At 51.9% G+C, this 26,057-nt stretch overlaps 3 protein-coding genes across 15 annotated transcripts in view; 2 read left to right on the top strand and 1 right to left on the bottom strand.

Annotated features, from left to right (window-relative positions):
* Positions 1–9,515: 9,515 nt before the first annotated feature.
* Positions 9,516–14,767, top strand: Myl6b (myosin light chain 6B). Its single transcript, XM_038314923.1, has 7 exons — positions 9,516–10,061; positions 11,431–11,646; positions 12,194–12,221; positions 12,436–12,579; positions 13,757–13,930; positions 14,308–14,385; positions 14,504–14,767. Exons 2-7 carry the CDS (start codon positions 11,476–11,478, stop codon positions 14,530–14,532), a joined length of 624 nt encoding a protein of 207 aa, XP_038170851.1. The 5' UTR covers positions 9,516–10,061; positions 11,431–11,475; the 3' UTR covers positions 14,533–14,767.
* A 200-nt stretch (positions 14,768–14,967) lies between these two features.
* On the top strand, positions 14,968–18,048 carry Myl6 (myosin light chain 6). Of its 3 annotated transcripts, XM_038314926.1 has the most exons (7): positions 14,968–15,100; positions 15,360–15,387; positions 16,224–16,367; positions 16,554–16,727; positions 16,816–16,893; positions 17,169–17,213; positions 17,881–18,048. In XM_038314926.1, exons 1-6 carry the CDS (start codon positions 15,098–15,100, stop codon positions 17,195–17,197), a joined length of 456 nt encoding a protein of 151 aa, XP_038170854.1. In that variant the 5' UTR covers positions 14,968–15,097; the 3' UTR covers positions 17,198–17,213; positions 17,881–18,048. The 3 variants fall into 3 exon arrangements, with proteins under 3 accessions (XP_038170854.1, XP_038170853.1, XP_038170852.1); XM_038314925.1 differs by lacking the exon at positions 17,169–17,213; XM_038314924.1 differs by lacking the exons at positions 17,169–17,213; positions 17,881–18,048 and having other exon boundaries at positions 16,816–16,940.
* A 1,172-nt stretch (positions 18,049–19,220) lies between these two features.
* The window catches only part of Smarcc2 (SWI/SNF related, matrix associated, actin dependent regulator of chromatin subfamily c member 2), a 29,576-nt gene continuing 22,739 nt past the window's right edge, over positions 19,221–26,057 (bottom strand). For 4 of the 11 annotated variants that reach the window (XM_038314560.1, XM_038314556.1, XM_038314558.1 and 1 more), the window contains 11 exons: positions 25,841–25,957; positions 25,699–25,761; positions 25,081–25,339; positions 24,699–24,860; positions 24,374–24,438; positions 23,626–23,761; positions 23,379–23,545; positions 22,784–22,918; positions 21,173–21,554; positions 20,498–20,926; positions 19,221–19,961 (listed from right to left, as the gene is read on the bottom strand). In XM_038314560.1, coding sequence (XP_038170488.1) covers positions 19,885–19,961; positions 20,498–20,926; positions 21,173–21,554; positions 22,784–22,918; positions 23,379–23,545; positions 23,626–23,761; positions 24,374–24,438; positions 24,699–24,860; positions 25,081–25,339; positions 25,699–25,761; positions 25,841–25,957 — 1,992 coding nt within the window. In that variant the 3' untranslated portion in view covers positions 19,221–19,884. Of the gene's footprint in view, positions 19,962–20,497; positions 20,927–21,172; positions 21,555–22,783; positions 22,919–23,378; positions 23,546–23,625; positions 23,762–24,373; positions 24,439–24,698; positions 24,861–25,080; positions 25,340–25,698; positions 25,762–25,840; positions 25,961–26,057 lie in introns of all 11 variants that reach the window. The other 7 variants (XM_038314559.1, XM_038314555.1, XM_038314557.1 and 4 more) reach the window with 2 other exon arrangements.

Below are 26,057 nucleotides of genomic sequence, written 5' to 3' on the forward strand. Positions count from 1 at the left end.
TCCCTACACACTCCAGCATTCCTGGTGGCAGTGAATGAGCCCTGAGGGGTTAACATAATACTTTCCCAGCCCCCTCTCTAACTTGGAATAATTGTGACCCAGTTAGAGTCAGCAAGATGTAAAAGAAAGTCAGTTGGGAACTAGAACATCTAGAGAAAGCAGTTAAAGCCTGGCAGGCATGGTGGGCACACTTTTGATCCCAGCACTCAAGAGGCCAAGGAGAAAGACCTCTGTGAGTTCGAGGCCAGCCTGATAACAGAGTTCTAAGGCAGCCAGGACCATGTGAGAGACTCTCTCAAATAAAGCACCTTACTGCTCCAGCAGAGGACCCAAGTTTGGTTCTCAGCACCTACCTGCTGGCTCCCAGCAGTCTAATCCAGTCCCAGGTGATCCATCCAACACACTCTCCTGGCCTCTGGACACTGAGCCCAGGCATGTACATGGTACATATACATACATGCAGGCAAAATGCCCATACACGTAAATATAAGCCTAAAAATTCATTTAAAAAACACATGGAGGGCCAGGCGGTGGTGGCGCACACCTTTAATCCCAGCACTCGGGAGGCAGAGGCAGGCGGATCTCTGAGTTCGAGGCCAGCCTGGTCTACAAGAGCTAGCTCCAGGACAGGCTCTAGAAACTACAGGGAAACCCTGTCTTGAAAAACCAAAAAAAAAAAAAACACATGGAGGGGGCTGGAGAGATGGCTCAGTGGTTAAGAGCACTGCCTGCTCTTCCAAAGGTCCTGAATTCAATTCCCAGCAACCACATGGTGGCTCACAACCATCTGTAAAGAGATCTGGCGCAGCCGGGCGGTGGTGGCGCACGCCTTTAATCCCAGCACTCGGGAGGCAGAGGCAGGTGGATCTCTGTGAGTTCGAGACCAGCCTGGTCTACAAGAGCTAGTTCCAGGACAGGCTCCAAAGCTACAGCGAAACCCTGTCTCGAAAAACCAAAAAAAACCCCCAAAAAACAAAAGAGATCTGGCGCCCTTTTCTGGCGGGCGGGCATACATGGAGGCAGAATGTTGTATACATAATAAATAAATAAATCTTAAAAAAAAACACATGGAGCCAGACAGTGGTGACAAATACCTTTAATCCTAACATGGGCAGGTGAACCTCTTGAATTCAAGGCCAGCCTGATCTACAGAGAGTGTTCCAGGATAGCCAGGGCCACACAGAGACAGCCTGACCTACAGAGTGTCTGGAAAAACAACAAATCAAAACAAACAAAAAACAACATATGGGTTGGAGGGATGGCCGGGCAGTTAAAAGCACTGGCTGCTCTTTTTTTTTTTTTTTTTTTTAGATTTATTTATTAAACAGTATTCCGTCTCCATGTATGCCTGCATGGCCAGAAGAGGGCACCAGACCTCATTACAGATGGTTGTGAGCCACCATGTGGTTCCTGGGAATTGAACTCAGGGTCTCTGGAAGAGCAGCCAGTGCTCTTAACCTCTGAGCCATCTCTCCAGCCCGCACTGGCTGCTCTTGCAGAGAACTCAGGGTTCCATTCCCAGCACTCACAGCCACTCACAACTAGCTGTAACTCCAGTCCCAGGGGATCTGACGCCCTCTCTGAACACTGTGGACGCCAGGCACACAAGTAGGGTATAACATCGGCAGGTAAAAGGCCGATGCTACATAGGATTTTTTTTTTCTTGAGACGGGGTGTCTTAGAATTCTACTGCTGTGAAGAGACACCATGAGCAGGACAACTCTTCTAAGGAAAACACTTAACTGGCGGCTTATGGTTTCAGAGGTTATGCCATTATGACCATGGTGGCACATGGTAGCATGCAGGCAGACATGGTGCTGGGAGGGAGCTGAGAGTACACTCCCTATGATTTTTTTTTAATTTTTTTTGGGGGGGGGGGTTTCAAGACTGGGTTTCTCTGTAGCTTTGGAGCCTGTCCTGGAACTAGCTCTTGTAGACCAGGCTGGCCCCGAACTCACAGGCATCCAACTGCCTCTGCCTCCCAAGTACCGGAATTAAAGGCATGCGCCACCACTGCCCAGCACTCCCTATGACCTTATAGGGGCCAGTCACATTCAAACTACCACACAGGGTTTCTCTGTCTAGCCCTGGTTCTCCTGGAACTTGTTCTGTAGACCAGGCTGGCCTTAAACTCCCGCGATCCGCCTGCCTCTGCCTGAGTGCTGGGACTAAAGGCATGCGTCACCACCGCCTGGCTCGTCACATAGTGCTGATGACATGTCTGAGTTAGATCCCTAGACCCACGTAAAGATGGAAAAAGCTGTGACCTTGACACATAGCCCACACATACATTGTGCACACACAAACAAAATTTGGGGAGGGGTTGTTTTTTGAAAGCCTCCCTTTGTGGCCCTGGCTGGCCTGAAATTCACAGAGATCTCCCTGGGGAGTGGGTGGAGGTCTCTGAGGAGCTCCAGGCCAGTCAAGGCTGTACCGTGAGACTTTGTCTCCAAAACCCCATTTAATTAAAGTATCAATGAGTTGACTGGAGCCCAGGAGTCATTTCCCTTCTCTCACAGCATCTATTTCAAATCTTTACCCCTTCTGTAGTCATCTCCTCCCACTTCCTCCTTGGCACGACAATCACCTCCCCATCTCAGGGCGGGAATGTAAACAGTGTAAGGCATGGCTTCCAACCCTCAGGCCTCCCTTGTCTGTCCCTGCTGGCTCTAGCTGTAGCGGCAGATCTGCTCTTGACTGTCTACAAATATTTCAGGACTGTGTGTGGCCCAGGTGACCTGGTTCTGCTTGATGCTGGACAGTGACAGTGTGCATGCATGTACATGTATATGCATGCATGTGTGTATTGTGTGCATGTGCGTGTATGTGTGTGTATGTGTGTGCATGTGCATGTATGTGTGCATGTGCATGCACTATGTGCATGTGTGTATTGTGTGCATGTGTGTATTGTGTGCATGTGCGTGTATGTGTGTGTATGTGTATGCATGTGCATGTATGTGTGCATGTATGTGCGTGTATTGTGTGCATGTGCGTGTACTGTGTGCATGTATGTGTGTGTATATGCGTGGATGTGCATGAATGTGCATGCATGTGTGTGCGTGGTAGAAGAGGGCATAAAAGACCAAAGGAACAACCTGAGCAACCAAGAAGGTTATCTTTGAAGATCTGCAAGCTACTGGGCGCGGCTGGACAGAAATGCGGTCAGTACAGGAAATAAGTGTTTGAAGTTGAAACTGTGTTCCTTTCAGGGGCTGTGCCGGCATGCTGGGCAGGAGCTCAGTCTGATCTATACCTGCCACCTAATCTGAATCAAAGCACATGAAAGCTGATAAAAGCTGATCACCGAGGCTCATGCCTGTGATCCCACCCAGCACGCAGGAAGCCAAGGCAGAAGGACTGCCACAATTTGAGTTCCAGGACAGCCTGGGATACAGACTAAGATCCTGTCTCTAAAAACCAAACACCCACCCTGTCTCACAACAAAACAAAAACAAAGTATGTGCAGACCGGGTTATGAATATGGAAGGATTTCAAATAGGGAGATGACATAAGAAGTACATTCCGAGGTGGGTGGGCAAATTGGCTCATCCGTTAAAGCCACCTGCCACCAACTGCAATAACCTGAGTGTGACCCTGGAACTCACTCAGTAGGAAGAACCACATCTCCTCTGCCCTTAGCACCCACCAACCTCCACCAAACAAAGAACTTTTTAAAAGTACATTTTGAAGGCTGGGTTTGGTGGCACATGCCTTTAACCCCAACACTCAGGAAGGAGAGGCAGAGGCAAAGGCAGGAGGATCTCTGTGAGTTTGGGGCCAGTCTGGTCTATATAGTGAGTTTAGGACAGCCTGGACTATAAAAAGAGACCTTGTCTCAAAAAAAAAAAAAGTACATTTTGAAATGATCACTGTTTATTAAAGCCTAGATTACTATGTGTTTGGTAGTTTGTTCTCTGTGCTTTCCAACAGGCTAAAAAACTACAAGACCGGGTGGTGGTGGTGCACACCTTTAATCCCAGCATTCAGGGGCAGAGTCAGGCAGATCTCTGTGAGTTCGAGGCCAGCCTGGTCTACAAGAGCTAGTTCCAGGACAGGCTCCAAAGCTACAAAGAAACCCTGTGTCAAAAAATTAAAACAAAAAAACAAACAAACAAACAAAAACCCTACAAGATTTCTAGGCCCAGCACAGACCTTAGAAGCAATCTGTGTTTGCTGGTGCACAAAGTTCCCAAGAGATTTTAAAGAACAGCTCGTTCTGTGACTTCTGCCTTAGAAAAGGAAACTGGCTTTATTTATATCTATATATTGCATCTCACACAGGTCTATAAAAACAACCCAGGAAGGGTTTCATAAACTACAGGTCATAGGGCCGTTCCATTACCCTCCTTCTCATTGCGGGTCGGCTCCTGCGACAAAACACCATGGCCGGCATCAGGTTGGAAAGGAAGGGTTTATTTTCTTATACCTCTGGGTGACAGTTTATGGTGAGGGGAGTAAGCACAGGGACTCATACAGGGCAGGATCCTGGAGGCAGGAGCTGGTGCAGAAGCCATGGAGGGTGCTGTTTACTGGCTTGTTCCGCCTGCTTTCTCATAGTGCCCAGGACCTCTTCCCAGGGATGGCAGCACCCAAATGGCAGCACCCCCAATGGGCTGGGCCCTTCAACTTCACTCACTAAGAAAATACCCTACAGACTTGTCAATCTCCTGGAGGCATTTTCTCTCTTTTTTAAAAAATATTTATTTATTTATTTATTATGTATACAACATTCCTTCCTTGTATGCCTGCAGGCCAGAAGAGGGCACCAGACCCCATTACAGATGGTTGTGAGCCACCATGTGGTGGCTGGGAATTGAACTCAGGACCTTTGGAAGAGCAGGCAATGCTCTTAACCTCTGAGCCATCTCTCCACTGAGGCATTTTCTCAACTGAGGTTCCCATCTCTCAGGTGACTCTAGTCTGTGTCAGGTGACATCAGACCACCAAGGATAACTGACCCCTTTGTCAGCTTGACACACATCACTATTAAAGCCATAACCTTTCCTTTCCTGTTCATTTCCAAGCTCGTGCACTAATATTAATATCACAATACAAAACATCCCTCCCCCTGTATTTTTTGTTTTGTTTTTTGATACCAGTTTCTCTGTGTAACAGCCCTACCTGTCCTGGAACTAGCTCTGTAGACCAGGCTGGTCTCGAACTCAGAGATCCACCTGCCTCTGACTCCTGAGTGCTGGGATTAAAAGTGTGTGCCACCACTGCCCGGCAAAACATCCCAAAATTTAGAAGTCCCATAGACATTAAAAATTCAAACACTAGGGCTGGCAAGAAGACTCAGTGGTTAAGAGAACTGGATGATCTTCCAGAGGACCTGGGTTCAATTCCCAGCACCTACATGGCAGCTCACAACTCTCGATAGCTCCAGTTCAAGGGGACCTGGCACCCTCACACATACAGGCAAAGCACCAATGCATATAAAATAAATAAATCTCCAAAAATTCACATAGCAAAAGTCCAGTCTATTTACAATGTACAAAATCTAACTGTGGGCTCCTGTAAAATAAAAAGTAAGGCCAGCAGTGGAGGCACACGCCTTTGATCCCAGCACTCAGGAGGCAGAGGCAGGCAGATGTCTGAGTTTGAGGGCAGCCTGGTCTACAGAGCTAGTTCCAAGACAGCCGGGGCTACACAGTCTCAACCACCCACCCCCACCCAAAGTTACTTTCTTACATCAAGAAGGAAGAAGCAGTTTACAGTACAATCTGAACAAAGCAAAACCAAATTCCAACAGTGTAAACAGTGTCCAGTGTCTGGAATTCATACCCAGTCTGCGCTCCTCCGAAGGCTTGGGTCCTTCTCTGCAGCACGCCTGGGCTGTCTACTGGGCTCATGCTGGCTCCACTCCACTGCTGCTGCTGTTCTCGGTGGCCATCCCTGGCACCGGCATCTCCAAACGCTGGGGTCTTCTCCTGCAACTGGGCTGCTCTTTCACCAACAGCCTCTCCTGGGCTCTCTTCAGGGACTCCAGGCCTGCCACAGCGTCAAACCTCAGCGGCTCTTGTACGATCCCTTAGCAGTATCAGTGGGTGACGCTTACACTACCAAGTTCAGCTGCCGGCATGAGGCTCAGCCTTGGCTGCCTCTGGACCACAGCTTTGGTGTGCTAACTCTGAGGAAACACTTCCCGGGAGAGTTCCACTCAGTGAGTCACAGCTGGCCCTTCAGCCCCAGCTGGCCAGACAGCAGAGGCCTCACAGGGAAGGCCGGCGTCTTTGCTTCCCTTGGAAACTTCACAAGCCAGGCCTCTGCGTTCTGCACTGCTCTTATGTGTCTTTCCCACAGAACAGCCCGCCTGTAGGGTCTGAGGAAATGATAAAGACCCCCAACTTCAACAGTATGCAAGAGCAAAGAGCATTTAACATTCCAGCATGCAGGGGTTGACACCTGTCCAAAATGGCGAGGACCCTGAGAGACGCGTGCAGGCTCCTTTTAACATAGCTAGTGGTGTTCCGGGGACAGTAAGGTCATCACACCCCTAGTTGGCTAAGCGGCGGTTACATTCGCTTATTTCTAATTGGCTAAGGTTTAGTTTATCACTTTTGGATTTCAAAGGGGTTGCAGGAACTGTCTTTGAGACCTTGAGGGGAGGACTCAGGCCTATGATGTGTGTTTTTCCTTCACCCCAATGTGAGGATGCAGCGGATAATTGGTTATTGGCTGGGGGGCACCTGTGTGTTCTCAGAGACCCCAAACTGAAGTTCAGTTGTGAGACTGGGAGTGTTTAACCCCTTCACACTGGTCTCTGAGCACTCAGCGCTTTTCCAGCCCAAATGCCATCACCGTCCTCCACAACCAAACAGCTAAGGCACACAATTGCCCGGCCCAGGGCTGGCACCACCCATCATGGGCTGGGCCCTCCCGTGGTCACTAAGGGAATGCCCTACAGACTCATTTTCTGGAGGCACTTTCTCAGTTGAGGCTGCCTTCTCTCAGATGACGCGTTTGTGGCAAGTTGACATAGAAATTAGCCAGCACACTTACCTTGGCTAACAATTTTTTTTTCTGTTGCTTTAGAAAGTAGGTGTTCCCCCCACCTAAGCTATTGTCCATCTAGTGTTTAAAAACCTAGTTGTATGGGGGACCCATTACCCAAGTTTCTGAAACTATGCGCCGCTGTGCAGTTACCAAAATGTCTTCCCTTTCAGGGCTATGGGTGTTGTACAATCGGTAGAGTGCTTGCCCGGCGTGCAGGAAGCTCTGGTTCAATCCCAAGAACCTTGTAAACGCAGTCACTGGGAGATGGATCACTCAAGGTCAAGCACACACCTCTAACTCTGTTACCCGGAAGGCAGGGACGAGTGAGTCCCTGGGAATCCAGACCAGCCAGTGAGGCCATTTAAAAGGAAGCCATGCTGGACGACACATCTAGCTAAGAGCATAGGCTGGGCTGCGCAAGACCTCTCCCCAAAACAAAGTCTTCCTTTGGGGGGTGATGGAGACTGAACCTACAACCTGAACCAGTGCGGACAATCGCTCTGCCTCCAGCCCTTTTAAAATTGTTGCTTCGGGGATAGCGTCTCTCTACATTCCTCAGGCTGCCGTCCTCCAGCGTTGTTTGTCCTCTGTCCGCCTCCAGACCGGGCTCACACATAGGCACCACCAAGGCTACTTCATTGATTTTTCTTTCTGGTTTCAGACAAGGTCTTCCTGTGTCTCAGGCTGGACTAAGACTACAGAGCTGAGGCTAAATCTGAACTTCTAATCCTCCGGGTTCCACCTCTCGAACACTAGGATTGTCGGTGTGTGCCACCACGCCCACTTTACCTAGTGCTGGCCCTTGGACCCAGGCCCTGATGAATGCTAGGGAAACACTGTTAACAGAGCTACAGTCCAAGAGAGCTGTTCTCCTTAGCTCCCACCTCCCCCGGACTCTACCACAGAATCTTCAAGCTCTCAATTTTTCTCTGTGTAGCTTTGGAGCCTGTCCTGGAACTTGCTCTGTAGACCAGACTAGCCTTGATCTCACAGAGATGATCCACCTGCCTCTGCCTCCCGAGTGCTGAGATTAAAGGCATGCGCCACCACTGCCTGGCTGGATTTTTAATATATCCTTTGGAAGTGTGTATTTAAATTATATTGAGACTAATATTAGAATAAAGTGGGCATGGTGATACATGGCTACAATCATGGTAAGGTTCTGGACTATTAAAAAACTCTTTCAAAAAATCAACTTCAGTGCAAGTTATGAGCTAACGCGTCACCTAATATATGACCTTTCTCTAAAGAGTCTTGTAACTACTTATGATTAATGCATTCCTTCTCTCTCTCCCATCTTTTTACACCAATTAATCCTTCAAAAATGTGAAACAAGGGATGTTGGGCATGGGGACACAGCTCAGGCCCTCCAGCACCTAGAGGCGGAGTCTCAGGAGTTAAGGCAGGATCGGGTGACATGAGACTCTCAAACAAGAATAGGCCAATAGACGTGCTGACGTTGGGAACTTTCTTTGCCGTGTTCGCAGTATGTACACTCCATTCTGTTTTACAAATGTTAATATTGCCTGACTATGGGGCAGGAGATACGGCTCGATGGCTACGAACATTGGATTGCTGGGCGGTGGTGCCCATGCCTTTAATCCTAGCACTCAGGAGGCAGAGGCAGATGAAACTCATGAGTTTGAGGCCAGCCTGCTCTACAAAGTGAAAAACAAAGAAAAAACCTGTTTCAGGGGGGAAAAAATCAAAAGAGCACTGGATTAGGGTTCAGTTCCCAATATCCACCCTGCAGTGTAGAACTTTCTGTAGCTTCAGTTCCAAGGGATCCAACGTGGTCTGGGACCTTCCTAGGCATCAGGCATGCAACGGTGCACAGACATACATGCAGGCAAAACGACGTTCACTCATAAAAATAAAGCTTTGGGCACATGGTGGCACAGGCCTTTAATCCCAGCACTTGGGAGGGACATGTGGATCTCTGTGAGTTTCAGCCTAAACAGTGAGTCTCGGGATAGTCAGAGCTACGTAGAGAGACCCTGCCTCAATAAACAAACTTGAAAAATGTTACCGTGTCTGACGTGCGTGGAAAGGGGCGGGGACCAAAAGAATAACAGTGTCTAATCACGAGAGTTACTTTATGGAACCAGAGAGACCACTCCCTTTCTCAGGTCCCAGTCTCAGGTACACAGCCTCCAGGAATACTGTTTTCTGAGACAGGATCTCGTGTAGATCAGGCTGGCTTGAACCTCCACCTCCTGAGTGCGGGGACCCGGAGCTTTGTGCTTGGTAGCACACGCTCTTATCAACTGAGCACCCGTCCCCAGCACCCGTACAGACCTTTTTCTCTAGCTAGGGAGAGAGTGTGTTTGTTTCTGGCCACAAAGTTGGCTCGAGCCTCATTGTTCCTACGGTGTCGCTGGCAGTTTTCTACCCTGAGCTATTTCTGGTCCACTTGCTTTCACAGGCTCTAGTATGGGGCACCCCGCCAGAGTATTTACTCATCTGGCCCGAGACAGTGGTCCAGTTCCCTCTGCACCCAGACCTTTAGTAACCGCCAGGGAGAAAGGGCGAGCGCCCAGGCTGCAGAGCCCAGCGCGGCATTTTCAGGGCATCTGTGAGTAGCGTCTGGGGCACATGACCCGGCTTAACTGCAAATCTTAACATTTATTTCAGGAACCAGCTTCCTAAGAGCAAAAGTAAAAATGAAAAAAAAATTCAAACTTTACAGCTTCAAGCCCCACAATTCCGCGGGCTTGGTTCTTAGCAACCGCAGGGAGGAAGCGAAAGCAACCTCCGCCCCGCCCCGCCACCAGGCTTGCGGGTATCCCCAGGCTTGCGGGCGTCCGTGGGCCCCGCAGCCGTGAGGTCGTGGGTGGGCACCAGCAAATCCTTTCAGTTCCGGAACCCGCGCACACTGCGGAGCCTGAGTCACCAACTGCCACCCCGGGCCGGAAGTCACCGCCACCACTCACCGCTGGAGAAAGGTTTCCTGTGAGCGCGCACGGACTACGATTCCCGGCATGCTCTGCGGCCGCCGCAGTTAACCCCTCAGGGCCCAGAGCAGCCCTGCGACTCGCCCCCGCCCCTTCCTAGCACCCGGCGAGGTAAGTTTTGCACGGTTGGGTGGGCCTTCTTTTCTCTAAGGTTTAGGAGTGTGAATAAGAGAAACAGGTGTGTTGTCTGCAGAAGGATTTCTTATTTTCCAAAAAAAAAAAAAAAAATGGGACAATTTTCAGTAAAAAGATTCTGACGCCCTTTTACAAAGGCAGACACATTATCACTCCCCAGGGCCTAAGTGGAATGACCGGTCTCTCAGAATGCTACCTAAATCTTCTTTCTCCAAGAATAGAATAGCCAGAGCGTGCTCCTAGTTCCCAAACACGACCCCTCCCCTTTGCCACGACTTCCAACAGGGTTTGTGACTCAGAGCTGAGCTCAGGTTTTTTTCTGCTCCTGCTTGGGGTGTGGGTATGGGAATACCCATGGACCAGTCGGGATCCTGTGACCTTTCGGATTGGAGAGTCTAGGCTCCTGTCTCCCAGAGCCGTCCCTTCGTGTGTATGTGTGTGTGTGTGTGTGTGTGTGTTCTTTCCAAGCCCCTCAGGCACCCTAGCCTTTTGTCTGATTTGAATAACAGTACCTTGTAAGGAAACGTTCTTTCTTGGGAAGTACATGTGGTGGATGTTAAACCTTGTCTACACTTGCGCCCCTAAGTCAGCACCAGGTGCAGAAGACGGGGCAATGCCATGTTTCGGTTGCTGTGCATGGTTGGGGGTAGCCTAGGGACTACATGTTCTAGTGATCGTTAAACTATGGGAATGGGCAGAAGAGAGTGGAAACACAACCCCCCTTTATTTAAAAATTTTCAGAATTTATTTAAAAATTTCCCACTAGGTTCCTATACTGGCCAGCTCCTTACTCCATCCCCAAGACTTCCATTGCTTGGGCCTTTCACAGTCTAAAGCTAATGCAGTGGTTTTTGTTGCATTTTGTTTTGTTTTGTTTTTCGAGACAATACTCTGTTTAACAGCCCGGGTTGTCCTAGAACTAGCTCTTGTAGACCAGGCTAACCTCGAACTCACAGAGGTCCACCCGCCTCTGCCTCCTGAGCGCTGAGATTAAAGGCGCACGAGACCACTGCCCTGGCTCTCATTGCATTTTTTACCCCTCTTCCCTTCACTCCCATCTCAGTAGCACTGGCAAACACCCTATTCTCACCCTGGAGGTTAAATCTGAGAAATCTCCTATTTCTTTCCCCTACCCTTAAAGGAAACAATGTTCTTGTCAGCTTTGGGGGAGGAGTGGCAGAAGGAAGAAACTTTGGGACAGGAGTCCTGAACTACAGGAGGCCAGGGGAGTGAAGGCAGACAGGCGTAACTCTCCTGTCCCTCACCCTTGCCACGGCCAACTGGCTCCCTGCCCGGTCCCTGCCCCCGCCCCTTGACATCCCAGACTCCCTGCCTATTTAAACAGAGATGGGTGCCCCATCGGCACACTGTCCTTTGGCCACCTGACATCATGCCTCCCAAGAAGGATGTTCCTGTGAAGAAACCAGCAGGGCCCCCCATCTCTAAGCCTGCTGCCAAGTCTGCAGCAGGGACCCCTCAAGCCAAGACCAAGGCTGAGCCAGCTGCCCCCCAGACCCCTGCAAAAACCCAGGAGCCTCCTGTTGATCTCTCCAAAGTCGTGGTGAGTCCCAGGAAAGTGTGGCTTGGAAGGGGAGGTTCAAGGATGCGATCCAGCCCAGGGAATCAGGGAATGGGTGGGAATATGATGAGCACCGTAGGGAGATTGGGGGTTCCCAGGCCAGTTTCAAGGTGAAGGGAGAGCGGCTGTCTGCCCCGGGCTGGCTGTTTAACTCAAAAGACCATGTCTCTGAACCTCAGGAGGGGAGACTACAGAGGACAGGCTTGTTAGACAATCACAGCTGGGGGCAGGGGTAAATTTAGCCTTTGTTCAGCCCCCAGTTATGTGAGGGATGCAGAACTCAGGGCAGTGGAGGGAGGGGAACAGGTGGCATGGGATTAGCCCTGGTCCCAGGAAACCCTCCCCTATAATTCCTCTTGGGATTCTCCCAAGGCCCGAGCCGGAGATGGGACCAAAGTGGGGGGGCTCTCAGCCTCATCCCTTTGGGTCCCTCCCCAGAAGTGGCTGCCAGTGGGGTGGGCGAGCCAGAGAGGGACTGAAAAGGCCCTGCCATCTCTCCTCTCCTCACTTCTTTTTTTTCCCTCTACAGATCGAGTTTAACAAGGACCAGCTGGAGGGTGAGGAGAAGCCATTTCCTAAACCCCACTGTCGAGTCCCAAACCCTTGGTCAGAGTCTCTGCTCTGCAGCGCTGACCTTGAAGCCTCCCACTCTTGTCCTGGTTTCCTCCCTTGTTCTGCCCAGCTGTAGCACACAATGTCCAAACGAAACCTCCCTTCTGTCTGGAGGTGATGGGACTTCTCACCATCTCTCACTTTCTCCTCACACCTCAGAGTTCAAGGAGGCCTTTGAGCTGTTTGACCGAACAGGTGATGGCAAGATCCTGTACAGCCAATGTGGGGACCTGATGAGGGCCCTGGGCCAGAACCCTACCAACGCCGAGGTGCTCAAGGTCCTGGGGAACCCCAAGAGCGATGGTGAGAAGGACCCTGGAATATGCGGGTTCTCAGTTTTCTTCTTTGAGATTGTATGGGTTCTGCCCTGGGACGCTGAGCTCCCTGTCTCTCTGTCTGTCTCTCTGTCTGTCTGTCTCTCTCTCTCTCTCGTGTTTTTGAGACAGGGTTTCTCTGTGTAGTCCTGGCTGTCCTGGAACTCGCGCCATAGACCAGGCTGGCCTTGAACTCACAGAGATCCGCCTGCCTCTGCCTCCTGAGTGCTGGGATTAAAAGCGTGCACCACCACCACCGCCCTTTTTTGTTTTTCAAAACAGGGTTTCTCCTTCCCTTTCTTTTTTAACATGGAATGCTTCATGAATGTGCCTGCCGTCCTTGCTCTGGGGCGGGCTAAGCTCGGTACCGCTCCACTTTAAGTACCCGTGCTGCCGAAGCGAGCACCGCAGAGCTCCACTTCCAGCCTGTAGCTTTCGGTCGTGCACCCCCTCCTCAGGACAGGGTCTCTGTCCCAGCCAAGAGTGCTTTTCAGTTCTGATCCTTCACCTCCTGTCTACTTCTGCCCACCAGAGTGCTGGGATTACTCCACTTATGTGGCGCTGGATTTGAATCCAGTGCCTTGTAGAAGCCAGGCAAGCCCTTTATTACTGAACCATAGCTCTGCTCTTCTACTCTTTGAGACCTATTCTCAGTTACTCAGGGTGGCCCTGACCATACTGGCATCTACTGCCCTTGAACCTACAGCTCTATTCCAGCAGCCCTAACAGCCCAGGTTGTCCTGGGACTAACTATATAGAGCAAGCTGGCCTCAAACTCACAGAGTGCTGCCTTCCTCGGTCTCTGAGTGCCGGGAAGGAAGGTGCGAGCCACCACCCACGGATTAGCAGTTTCTCTCTGTCTTGAGTGTCCTGCCACTTCACTGGTCCCCAGCGCTCCCTTTTTAGTTTTTCTGCAGACATGAGGAATCACTAAATTGTTTGGCTGGCCTTGAATTCGCCTGGCCACTCTGCCTCCCACAGTGGCACTTTTCCATGATGTGGTAAGGTGACGAGGATGCCAGGCTGGATCTCGGGACTTCAAAAGTTGTGGAACACAGGGCAGGAAAACATCCTGAATGCTGAGGGGGGTGACGTTACTATGACAGGATGGGCGCAACTGGAGCCTCACCTCAATGACCTCTCTCTCACCTCTCTCTCATCTCCAGAGCTGAAGTCCCGACGCGTGGACTTTGAGACGTTCCTGCCTATGCTCCAAGCAGTGGCCAAGAACCGGGACCAAGGCACATATGAGGACTACCTGGAGGGGCTCCGTGTGTTTGACAAAGAGGGCAATGGCAAAGTCATGGGAGCAGAGCTCAGACATGTTCTTACCACCCTGGGTGAGGCAGGGACCAGAACTGTGGGATGGAGAAGGGGGTGGCCCAGAAAGAGTCAGGTAAAGTCTGGAATGGGATTGCAGTCCTGCAATCGTGGGCAGGGACTGGAAAGGCAGAATCGGAGGAACTCGCTCATCCAGAGGCTGAGGTGTCCGGCAAACAAGCGGAGAAGAGGGGATGAGGTGGGAGCCCCATGTCCCCTTTGCAAGCCAGACTTGTGCTGATTCCATGCAAGACTCAACCCTTGCAGCTTGTTTCGTTGTCTGTCAAAGCTTCCACCAGTTCCAAGGCACTGTTGACATGGGCCATGTGGAAAGAAAAGGGCAGGGTGGGAGAAGGAGTGACTTGAGCTCACAAGGCTCTCTGTGTTTGGGGTTCAGGAGAGAAGATGACAGAGGAAGAGGTGGAGACTGTCCTAGCAGGCCACGAGGACAGCAACGGCTGTATCAACTATGAGGGTAAGGGGGAAGGAGCAGACCACATCTTCTGTGTGGGTGGGGGCACTCTCAATTTCCTAAAATTCCATGGATTACCCTGAAGTCAATTTCTGAAGTCCTCTCACCCCCTCTCGTGCAGCCTTCCTGAAGCACATCCTAAGCCTCTGAGCTCCCCAGAGTCCTCCCCGGCTAGTGTCGTCCTGAGGCTCCTAGACCAACCAGACAGAAGAGCAGGCAGTGATTTTTCCCGATCTGTGCAGCTCAAGCGCCAGGGCCGGACAACTTTCTTTTCCCGACACAGACCCAGCCGGGACGGATACTTACCCCACCCCCCAGGCGGCTAGGAGCGCATTCCTGCCACTAGGCGGCACTTACAGTTTTGAAATAAAAACATGGTTCCTGCTTTGGTCTCCGACTGTTTTCTTTTGAGAAAGGGGAAGGAGGGAAGTAGTCCCATCTTCTGCCAAAGCCCAAATTCCCTGTTCTTTGTGCAGCTCGGGAGACAAGCTTCCAAAGAGTCGCAACCCAGGCCTGGGGCGTTTCTGAGCGGAGGGTGGGGGTTTCTCACCTCATTACTAATGTAGTGATGTCATCCGCATGAGCCCAGACTAGCATTTCTATTGGGTAAAACTGTAGGTGACGTCGTACGCCATAGGACGTACTAAAGCTAGGGCTGGGTCGGGACTCGGAGCCATTACTGCCGGAAAAGGTCCTGCAGAGCTGAGCAGCCAAGATGGTGGGCCTCGGGTATCGGGAGATTAGGGGATTTGGGGCAAGGAGGGAGCCATGGGTCGGGGGAAGAGAAGCCAGTGGATGTGGACAAAGGCAAGCCCAGGTCTTGGAAGGTTGTACGTGGGGGTCGGAAGGTCTAGGGCTCTGCCTCAGGAAGCGAGCCCTCACCTTGAAATAGGAGTCGGGGTTCAGTTTGTAAGGCCGGGATAGAAGCTTGCGGGGTTGGACTTGAGGTGCTGACCAGTGCCTTCTTCTCCGAGCAGTGTGACTTCACCGAGGACCAGACCGCAGGTAGGCAGCCTCTCTGGCCCCCCACTGAGGTCACCCTTACCGAGGGGACACCCTCCGCTGGCATCTACTCTCCGATCTCAGCTTGTCATCTCTTCAGCATTCCCGGGAGAGTGCCACATGGATTTCCTTCTCCTCCTCCCTCGATCCTCCATTTTCTTTTCTCATTCTTTTTTCCTTCCCCCTCCACTCTAGATCTGAGCCCCAAGCACTGGGCGAGTTTTAGGTGGTGTGGGTATGTCAAACAACTTGTTCGGTTACTGCCTGTTGTGTGTTGGTTTTATTTATGGCTGTGTTCTGCCTCTTCTAATCTGCCACTTTTGCCTATCCCGTGATAACTGCCCCCTCTCCGCAAGCTTGGATTGTGAATACTGTAGAGAGCAGAGCCTTGGTAATTGTGAAGATGGGTTCTGGGGAGTTTGCTGAGGATGTGACTTAACTTCCCCCCTGGAAGACCTCTGTTAGGGGAAGGGTGGGAAGTGGCTGGCTAGAATGACCCTAGATAGAGTCCCTAGCCGCTGCTACTTCCTTATATGGACAGGACCTAGCGGGGCGGTAACAAATTCCTAGGGAGTAGTGTTGTAGTGGAGAGCCTGCCTGTTGCGGGCTCGGATGTGTAAACAAACAGATGGGTACTTCCTTGTGCTAAGGGGAAGGTGGCTGTCTTTCTGCCTTTCTGCGGGACATTTGAGTTGGTAGAAATAGATCCCTATAGGCAGTCTTGGGTGTACAGGACAGGGGATCCGGTTTCTCCAGCACAATTAAAGTTGAATTGGCAGCAGAGTTCTACAGTCTGGACTGGCTTAATTCCCAGTGCTATTGTTCATTTGAATCCTCAGAGTTCAAGGAGGCTTTCCAGCTGTTTGACCGAACAGGTGATGGCAAGATCCTGTACAGCCAATGTGGGGACGTGATGAGGGCCCTGGGCCAGAACCCTACCAACGCCGAGGTGCTCAAGGTCCTGGGGAACCCCAAGAGCGATGGTGAGCTTCTCAAGAACTTAGTGTGCCAGTGGGTTTATCGTTGTTCAGCTAAAAGCACCCCTGTGACTCATAGGCTCAGCCAGCCAGTCCTGTGGACTCTCCCTTCTCTGCCACAGCCATCAGTGCACTTGTGTTCCAAGAACACGAGTGGCTCTCTTGGCTGACACTTGTACCTCCTGCACGCAGAGATGAATGTGAAGGTGCTGGACTTTGAGCACTTCCTGCCCATGCTGCAGACTGTGGCCAAGAACAAGGACCAGGGAACTTATGAGGACTATGTCGAAGGCCTTCGTGTGTTCGACAAGGAAGGGAATGGTACCGTCATGGGTGCTGAAATCCGGCATGTCCTCGTCACACTGGGTAAGGCTCTGTGACCTTGCTCTGGAGCTGGGCTGCCACCTTGATACACCTCACCTGTCACCCAGCTCTAATGACCCCTCCTCTGCAGGAGAGAAGATGACAGAGGAGGAAGTGGAGATGCTGGTGGCGGGTCATGAGGACAGCAACGGTTGTATCAACTATGAAGGTGAGTGTCCAGCTGTGAACTGGAGCCTTTGAGGAGGAAGTGGGCTTAGGCCATGTTAAGGATGGCACCTGAGGAGTTTTCTCCCTAGATTTGGTTCCAGAAAGGAGCCAAGAGTCAAGGGGCAAGGTCCAGTCCAGCCTGGGAGGGGGCTGTTGGGTACACAACAGTGGCAGGAGGGTGGCTGTGAGTGGGAAGTAAACAGAACGTCTGTCCCCACTGCTGACCCCTTCACCCATGTCAGTGTCTTCACCATTAATGTCTCTTCCTTCCTGCAGCATTTGTGAGGCACATCCTGTCGGGGTGACGGGCCCATGGGGCGGGTACGGCTCCTCCCAGCCTCTCCTCTAGTGTCTCCCTGGTGTTTCCTTTCTTCCCAGCTGTGCTCTCTAGCCCCATAGCTACTACCAACTGACTTCCTCCTGGCATGATTCTGCATGGAGCTGGCTCGGGAGGGGAGGGTTCCTCAATAAGGAAAGCAGCTTGGGGGTGTGGTACTCCTTACTTCTCTCCGGTCTCTGAGGTTGAACTTGGTGCTGGTGTCAGGAAATTCTCACCAGCTTGTCGAAAAGGCTTGCCTTCTAGTGGTTCTTTGGCCCTGGAGCATGGAGAGTTGCAAAGGGGGGTGGGCTGCTTGCCCCGTTCTGCTACTGTAACAAAATGGTTCTCTCCATCCCTCTGCTGGACAGCTTGGAGGTACCTAACCCAAAACTGTCCTCTCCTGCCAGTGGCTGACAGTAGCTCTAGGTGTAGTTGAGAACTCCTGCCTCTGCTGTGTTCTTGCTACTCAGCGTGGGGTGGGGGCTAACAGCTGCTGGGAGGGGAGCCAGGGACAGAGAGAACTGGTCACTCAAGGTGGCTCTTGGCAAACTAACCCCAGGGTTGGTTGCTGTGGCCATGTTCCTCAGCCACCTTCATGATCTTGTGGTCTCCTGGCCCGTGGTGCGCCCTCCCGAGCCCTTTCCCTGGCTCACTCCACCTCCCCCGCAGAGCTTGTCCGGATGGTGCTGAACGGCTGAGGACATCCCAGACCCCGAGCCTGTGCCGTGCCCAGCGTGGGATCCCTGTGCCCCTCCCAGGCTCCCTTGTCACAGCACCTTGCCATCTGGTCTCTTCTGGATGTCTGTCTTCACCAAATAAAATTCTCTCTTTGCCCTATTGGGTTCTGTTTCCGTTCCTGGTCAGGGTGAGGGGGGAAAGGGTGAGGTGGTACTGATGTCTGTTCTGAGACAAAGCTCAGGGCTGAGGCTGGGGGTTAGGGAAAACTAGATTAGGGCCTCATTAATGAAAGGCTCCTCTTTGGGGAATGAAGAAAGTCATAAATCCCTACAGCTAGCTGTGTGCTTGTAAGTGGGGCTCCTTTTGCTCTATTCTGGGTCAAGTTACATTTCTTGGCCTTAGGGCTTCTTTGAAACAGGTCCTCACCCTCCTCGGTACTGACCGCCTTTGTGGGAAGCCTGTGGGTGTCCACTGGAGCTAAACCGCCCGTCTTGCCAGTCTGCAGGGCTGGGCAGTGACAACAGTGGCAGGCGAGTGCCTGCCCCTCCCTAATAAGGGAAAGAATGTGGCCACTGTCTAAAAGGATTTAGATCCATTCTTCCAAGAGCTATTTCAGGGCAGGTGAGCGTGGCTGCTGCAGTCCTAAATGCTGGGTTGCCTTTGGCCTTTTGTGGCAAGAGACTGACATCTGTGGGCCTGTGGTAAATGTTCAGTGAGGGACTCCAGGAAGGCTGCCCCCTCCCTAGCAGTAAGAGAACACAGGCATTCACAAGATGGAACTGAAAGCAAATTAATTTATAAAAAAAAAATAAAAAAAGAAAAAACAAAGAAAAGGAAATTTTACAGAAAACTTTGAACAGAAGAAAGGTGCCAAGATGCAGAGGAAAGAAACACTGGGACAGGAGGAACAGAAGGCCTGGCAGGGGGCCAAGCATTGGTGTGGAGCCTGGAGTCCTGTCTGCCTCACGGGGAGGGTGAGGAGAAGGAACCGGAGTGCAGAGGCACTGAAGTCCAGGGAGCAGGGCCATGCTGCGCTGCCCCCAAATCTTTGTCCTCATTTGGGGAGCTCCTAGCTATCAGTGAGTGTCTGTCAGGCTTGGTGGGAGAGGGCAGAAGTTAGCAGAGTGTCCCCACAGGTCTTAAGTGCTTTTCAGATTTTCAGGGTTTGCAAACTCCCCATCCTCTTAGAGCTCCCGCTTCAAGCCGTCTAGGCTCTCACAGATACAACCAGAAAGAGCAGGAAGAACAGCCCCAACTGCGGCCCTTCCTCTATTGTCTACCATGGAATCCCCCCAAAATACATATCCCCACCAAATACACATACGCTGACATCAACTAAGCAGGTGACTTTTAAAAACAAACACAGCTGACATTCAGAGGGAAGGTCATTGGCTGAGCTGTGGCCTAAAACAGCAGCAATGACTTGAAGCAGCGGGAGGGCTCAGCATGGTAAACTGGAATGGGTGAGGGAGCTGACTTAGTGCCAAGGGGCTCAGGGAGACAGGCTTGGTACCCTAGTCCGTCCCCACAGCTCGCCCCCAAACCTTAATTCCCCTTAAAATCTGCCCTTCCCCCTCAAAAAAAGTTATTTTTTGTGGACTCCAATGTGTCTTTTTAAAACCTCCCTTTTAAAGGGTTTCGTTTTCACATTATCCACTTCAAAAATACAGTAGTCTGAAGGGGGCACCCTCAGAAGTGGTTAGCAGAATCTCCTATAAACATCTTTCCCTAGCCCTTCCTTTGAGGGCTCCATTTCCACCCTAGCCTCTCTCCCAGGCATGAGGAACATCTTTTAGTCAGAAGTCCGTGGATAAGAACTGGATATAAAACTGCACACCTCTGATGGGCATGGTGGGGCGGTGAGGGGGCATGAGGAGCTTTCCTTACGTAGTGATGAACTTTCCAGGCTGAGAGAGGTCCCAGAAGTGGGGGAGGACTGTTCCTGGAACTGTGACCTCCATGGGGAGTGAGGGGGAAAGATGGCTGGCTGGCTCCTCACTGTGGAGGTGGCACAGGGGTGACTGTGCCTGGGCTCGGAGCTGTGGGGTCTGGAGGCAGGGGGGTGCTGGGGTCTGTGGAGAAAAGGAAGATAAATGAGCTGGAGCAAGCAGAGGAAACGAACCAGCCCCAGGCTCCACACACACAAACTGGGCATGGCATGCAGTGGGTGGGTAGATGGATGAGGTACCCACTCTGTTTAGCTTCTTTTCCTCAATACCCCTTTCCACCTGACACTGGGAAGACCCCCAAACCATCTTCCTGCCCCCAAGGACTCTAGATGGGGCATCTGAATGTGGTGGGAACAAGCAAAGGAACGCCATCGTCATGCGCATGGGCAGCTAGTGTCCAGGTTTACAGCGGAGGTCCTCTGCGCACTGGACGCCTCCACGACCCACCAGTGAATGGCCCCAGCGTCATCCCAGGGGTGGCAGCTGGAAGTGGGGAAGTGGAGGGCAGCCAGAGAGGCCCTTCCTCCTGTGTTCTAGTTTTACCGGAGTGCTGGACGCGGCTGTGGAAATCCTAGTATCTAACCCTTTACCCACTTGCCCTCCTTCCCACCATGTGGAACCCTCTCCCTCACCCTTCTCCCCTCCTGGCCCCTTCTCACCTGGCAGTGGGCTGGCACTGGGCAGGAGGTTGCCCTGAACAGCTGCCACAATGGCAGGGCTCTGGGCTGCGGCGGATCCGAGCCCCGGCCCGAGAGGCAAGGAAGATGGCATGGTGGTGGTCGCCGGCAGGTTAGGATGTAGAGGGTTCGCCATGGACACAGGCAGGTTAGGTGGGGGGATAGTGCCCGGGGCAAACGGGAGATGGTGGTGATGCCCATGCAGGTTAGGAGGAGGAGGAAGGTTAATACTAATGGAGTCAGCTAGACTACCAAATGGGATGATGGATGGAGCAGCAGGAGGAGGAGGAGGCGGCATGCCAAAAGGCAAACCCAAAGGAGCATTACCCGCCACGCCTGGGTGCCCGCTGCCTGGCACTGCCCCTGGCATCATTGAGGGAGGAGTTTGTTGGTTGGGGAACGGTGAGGGGCCTAGAAATAAAGAGAACAAAGACGTGAGAGGAGAAAAATCCTACACAACAGCTCAAGCTTCACTAGCTGACACTAGAATAAAACTCCAGATAAGTTTGGGAATATCCCTGCTGGTCTGTAGACATAATATAATATTCCACCTGTAGAAACTCTTAGCGCCAGGCCCTGTCAGGAATTCCCTTCAAAGGAACCAGAACATTTGCTTGGCTCTCTACAGCCAACAAACACTGCAGGATGCACACTCACCGTGGGGTCCAGGGGGGGGTACCCCTGGTGGGACTGCCCCAGGCTGGGAGGCTCCAGCTGCTTGTGGCTGTTGTGGCCCTGCAGTTGACCCTGCTTGCCCGATCTGCTCAGAAGGGCCCAAGCTTCCAGGAGGGGCCCCACTGCCAGCAGGAGCAGGGGCCACAGCTGCTGGAGCCACAGCTAGACCATGGGCCGTGGGGGGCCCAGCAGCCCCAGGCGGGGGTATGGGCTGGGAGCCTGGGGGCAGGGTTGGTGGCTGCTGCTGCTGCTGCTGGTGCATCTGCTGGAAGTGCTGCTGCCGGGCCCTCATCTCTGCGTACTTCAGCTGCTCCATGTGGAAGGCCTGCCGGTCGGCCAGGAGCTGCTGCCTCTGGTACTCCAGCTGCCAGTGCCAACGGAAATCGGTCAGCAGGCCCAGGTCCTTGGGCGGACGCCTCGGCCCCACTTTTTCTTTTGAAAGACCCTATTGCTCAGGCTGGTGTGTCCCCGAGACTGACCCTCGCGCACACCCCACTCCACAGACTCTAAGACCATCGTGCCTCCGGCCACCCATGCTGCTCCTCACTGCACTGGACTTTCCTCTGGTGTGGTTCCAGTTTGTTTCAGTCCCAGACTCTGAACTTGTTATTACTCTGATTTGAAAATGCTTCCAGTTCTTATCAATTCAAGTTCTCTTCTCCCTTCAAAACAGGCTAAAAACTTAACTATTCTAGTGAGCCATCCTACATGGATTCAGTGACCTCTGAATTTTGTTTTTGTTCTGAATCTCCCAGATTTGTTTGTTCATTTGTTTGTTTTTAAAGATTTATTTATTATGTATACACTGTTCTGTCTGCATGTATGCCTGCAGGCCAGAAGAGGGCACAGGATCTCATAACAGATGGTTGTGAGCCACCATGTGGTTGCTGGGAATTGAACTCAGGACCTCTGGAAGAGCAGTCAGTGCTCTCAACCTCTGAGCCATCTCTCCAGCCCCCTTATTTATTTATTTATTTTTAGAATTGGGGTTTCTCTGTTATCCCTGGCTGTCCTGGAATTCACTATGTAGACTAGGCTGGCCTCAAACTCACAGAGTTCTTTGCCTCCTGAGTGCTGGGATTAAAGGTGAAGAATTTTAAAGTTACTTTTAATGATGTGTATGTACATGTATCTGTGTGGGTGTCCGTGAAGGGTCCCCTAGGGGCTGACATGGGTCCTTTGGAAGAGCAGTCTGTTCCCAACTGCTAAGCTAGTCTATCCCTTAGAAAATCTTCTAATATGAATTTTCTGGGTAGTTTAAGTATTGTTAACTGTTTCTGATACCCCCTATTAAATATCTGATGTCTCCAGGGTCCCCATCTTCTACTTCTTTTTAAGTCCTCAAAGAAATTGACCTGATACTTGTCTGTCCTATCTATTGTCCACATTTACCTCCCTAGTATCTTATCACCTCTTAAATCTGTTCACTCACTCAACTTTGGGAAACTCTAGTAGAGAGGAAAGCACTCTCCAGCCAGAAGCCCAGCCCCAGCCCACCTGCCCTACTCTCCTCAGCCTCCCCACCCCCCAACCCCAGCCCAGGCTTCTGGCAGGGCTCCAGGTTCCTGCTGACTCCTGACAGGAGCTACTCACTGCTTCTCGCTCCCGGTCCATTATTGTCTCTAGCTCCTCAAAATGGCGGAGTTTAATCTCTAGTTTCTTCATCTGGGTCTCCACCAGCAGGGCCACCAAAGACTTGATCTTCCTCTCCTCCACAGCAGCCAAGTGCTAGGTAAGGAATGTGACGGGGTCAGCCAGAGGACTTGGCTGCAGACACTCCAGGGGGAGAGGGAAGGGCAGAGGCTGGCAGGTTTAAGAAGGAAGGAGCTGTGACCACAACTCAGAACACTATAATTTTTTTTAAAATATAAAAAGCATGTAGAAAAAGAATAGCAAGAAATAAGACAGGTAAAAGAAATCAAAGGGCTGGAAACAGCCAACGTAAGAGATTTAAAAGGTCAAAAGAGATGACTAACTCATTTAGGATAAAAGTTAAAGGGAACAAGAGCTAGTTCCAGGACAGGCTCTAAAAAAGCTGCAGAGAAACCCTGTCTCGAAAAAACAAAAAAACAAAAACAAAAACAAAAACAAAAAAAAAAAAGTTAAAGGGAAGAGGCCGGCCCGGCCCTAAGGAGTGAGAAGGGAAGGTCTAGGTGAAGCGGGCAGCTTCTCTGAGGAGGACCCTCACCTTGGCCTTGACTGCGGCAGCGGCCAGGGCAGCGGCAGCAGCTGTGGAGAGGTTCCCCTCACCAATGTCTCGCTCCACCTTCGTTCTCCTCTCCCCCTCTGACTCCACCGCCTCCTTCAGCACTTCCTCCTGTCCTTCTTTTGGCTCCTTGTCTTTCTCAGGATCAGCTGTGGCAGGACAAAGGCTGACTCAGCCTTCTGAGTGCACATCCCACTCCTGTGCACGCGCGCCATGCTGGGCGGCTCACCTGTCGGGTCCCCATCGCTCTTCTCGGACTCCTTCTCACTGCCCCCTTCTTTCCCTTTCTCCTCATCCTTCTTGGGAGCCTCACTGGCTTCCTCCTTCGCTTCTTCCTCTGCAACCCCTGCTCCGTCCCGTGGTTCCTGCAGTTCCAGAAGAAAGGAGGACACTGGGGGATGCACTTCTCACAGGCCCCGGGCTGTAACTGACTCTGACTCACTGCTCCTCTGTGTGCGTGTGTAGCGTGTGCTGCATGGACATGTATGGATGTGTAAACCTATGTGTGAACATGCCGAGGTCAGAGCAGGACAGGGGTATCTTACTGCCTTAAAGACAGGTCCACCTTCCAATGGTCCCACAATGGTGTAACAGGAATGTAAAACGACGTCAAACTTGGTTTTTGTTTGTTTGTTTGTTTGTTCGTTTGTTTTTCAAGATAGGGTTTCTCTGTGTAATAATTCTAGCTGTCCTTGAACTTTCTTTGTAGACCAGGCTGGCCTTGAACTCACTGAGATCCACCTGCCTCTGCCTTCTGAGTGCTGGATTAAAGGCCTGGCCAATGCCAAAGTTTACAAAGGTGCCAGGGACACTAATTCATATTTGTAGAACAAGCACTCTTAGCACTAACTGTCTCAGCCCCAACGACCCCTCCCTTCAGGAGACTTCCACTGGATCCCTTCCACTGGATCCCTTCCACTGGATCCCCACAGGCTGTACTCAGCAGCCTCGTCCAGACCCAGGTCTCTCCTCCATACCTTCGGCTCCTTCTTTTCATCTGCCGCCTGGCCCTCTGCCCGGGCCTCATCAGTCCCACTTTCCTCTGGACCCATGGAGAAAGGAGAGAAAGGAGAGAAAGGAGAGATGTCTGAAAGTCCCGTCTACGTGACAAGTTCTCAGCAGACAGCGCCTCAAGGACAGGACCAGAAGGAGCCACATTCCCTAGAGTGACGTCACGAGGGCACTAAACCCGCAGTCTCTCCCATTTGTGCTGTGCAGCGCAGACCACATGGGACGGCACAGGGCAGCCGGCTGGAGCTGACTCTTGGTGACCGGGGAGAAATCTAAAAGCCAGTGGCTCACCTATGCGCTCGGGCTCGTCAGAGGTGGTTCCCGCAATGCCGCTGCTTTCCAGACCAAAGGCGGGATCTGCCTTGCCTGTGACCTTGGCTGCTTCTTCCACTTTCCGCACGTGGGCTTCCACCAAGGCCGTGGGCACCTCTTCCTTCATTTTGGAGAACTCTTCTGTAAGACCCAGAGGGGGAGAGGCTGGGACGAAGCAGGAGCCCAGTTCTGGTCATCCCTGTGAACGCTTTCTTACAAGCCCATCTTCCTCTAAGAGCAACATGGAGTTTAGACAGGTGCCTGACCTAAGGCAGCAACAGACAAGGCCAGCAGGGCAGCCAGACTTGAGAAGGTTTCACTCTGAGTGTCTAAGAGGGCCGGCCCCCACACCCCAAATTACCTAAGGCTGACTTCGCAGCAGCAGAGGCGACTCGGGGGTCGACGACAGAGGCCAGGAAGGCAACAGTGCTCATAACAGGGTTGCCCGACTGACTGAAGGGGATGGGCTGGTAGGCCAGAGGGCCTAGGGAGGCCTCCGAGTCCTCCAGGTATGGGTCTTCAATGGGAAGGCGAAGAAAATGCAAGATGCACTCATCCTGCGTGCGGCTCCCCACATGTTCAGACACTTTGTTCCAGTCATCCTTGTACATTTCCAGAGCCTGGTGGGAGTGGTGGAGACACAACTCCTCTTACTCAGCCACTTCCCTTGAAGGTCAGCTCCCCCCATCCTACTAAGGGCATCTGGCTTCAAAGCTCTTTGTGTTCTGGTATTTCTGTACTCGGCTGGATCCAAGAGGGATCTCCAAGTAGCACTAAGAAAGGATATGGGATGATGAAAGGCCCAACTTCCTGACCTGGACCTGTTCCTGGGACAAACGTGACCAGCACAGACGGGAGCAGCCAGGCCTGACCATGCTCCACTCCACCAGAATGCACGAGAGCTCCCCACCCAGGGGCAGCTGGCACCCCAGCCACTTCTGTCCTCATAGCAGAGCTCTCCTTGCTTTGCCCCAATTACCTCCAGGAGCAGCAGCGTCTCCTGTTCTGTCCACTCTCGAGTGGCGCTGGCTGCAGCTTTGCTCTGCAGAGAAACAGGTACGTCAGTCAGAGTCAAACTGTGGAGCGAAGATTCTCAAGCCCAGGCTGACTGCAACTCATACCTTGGAGGCGACATTCTTCTTTGTATACATGTCTGTGCGCAGTCCAAAGTTCTGCATGTCCGTGGGTTTCTCTTTGCCTTTGTCAGGAAAGCTGAGCATTTGTTGGGAAGCAGAGCTCTGCTATTTATGGAAGGGGAGAACAGGAGCACATGAGTATAAGTGGTCACAGGAGGCAGAGAGAGAGAGAGAGAGAGAGACAGAAACAGAGAAAGAGACA

Source organism: Arvicola amphibius, chromosome 17 (genome assembly GCF_903992535.2).
Source record: "Arvicola amphibius chromosome 17, mArvAmp1.2, whole genome shotgun sequence".
Classification (NCBI taxonomy): domain Eukaryota; kingdom Metazoa; phylum Chordata; class Mammalia; order Rodentia; family Cricetidae; genus Arvicola; species Arvicola amphibius.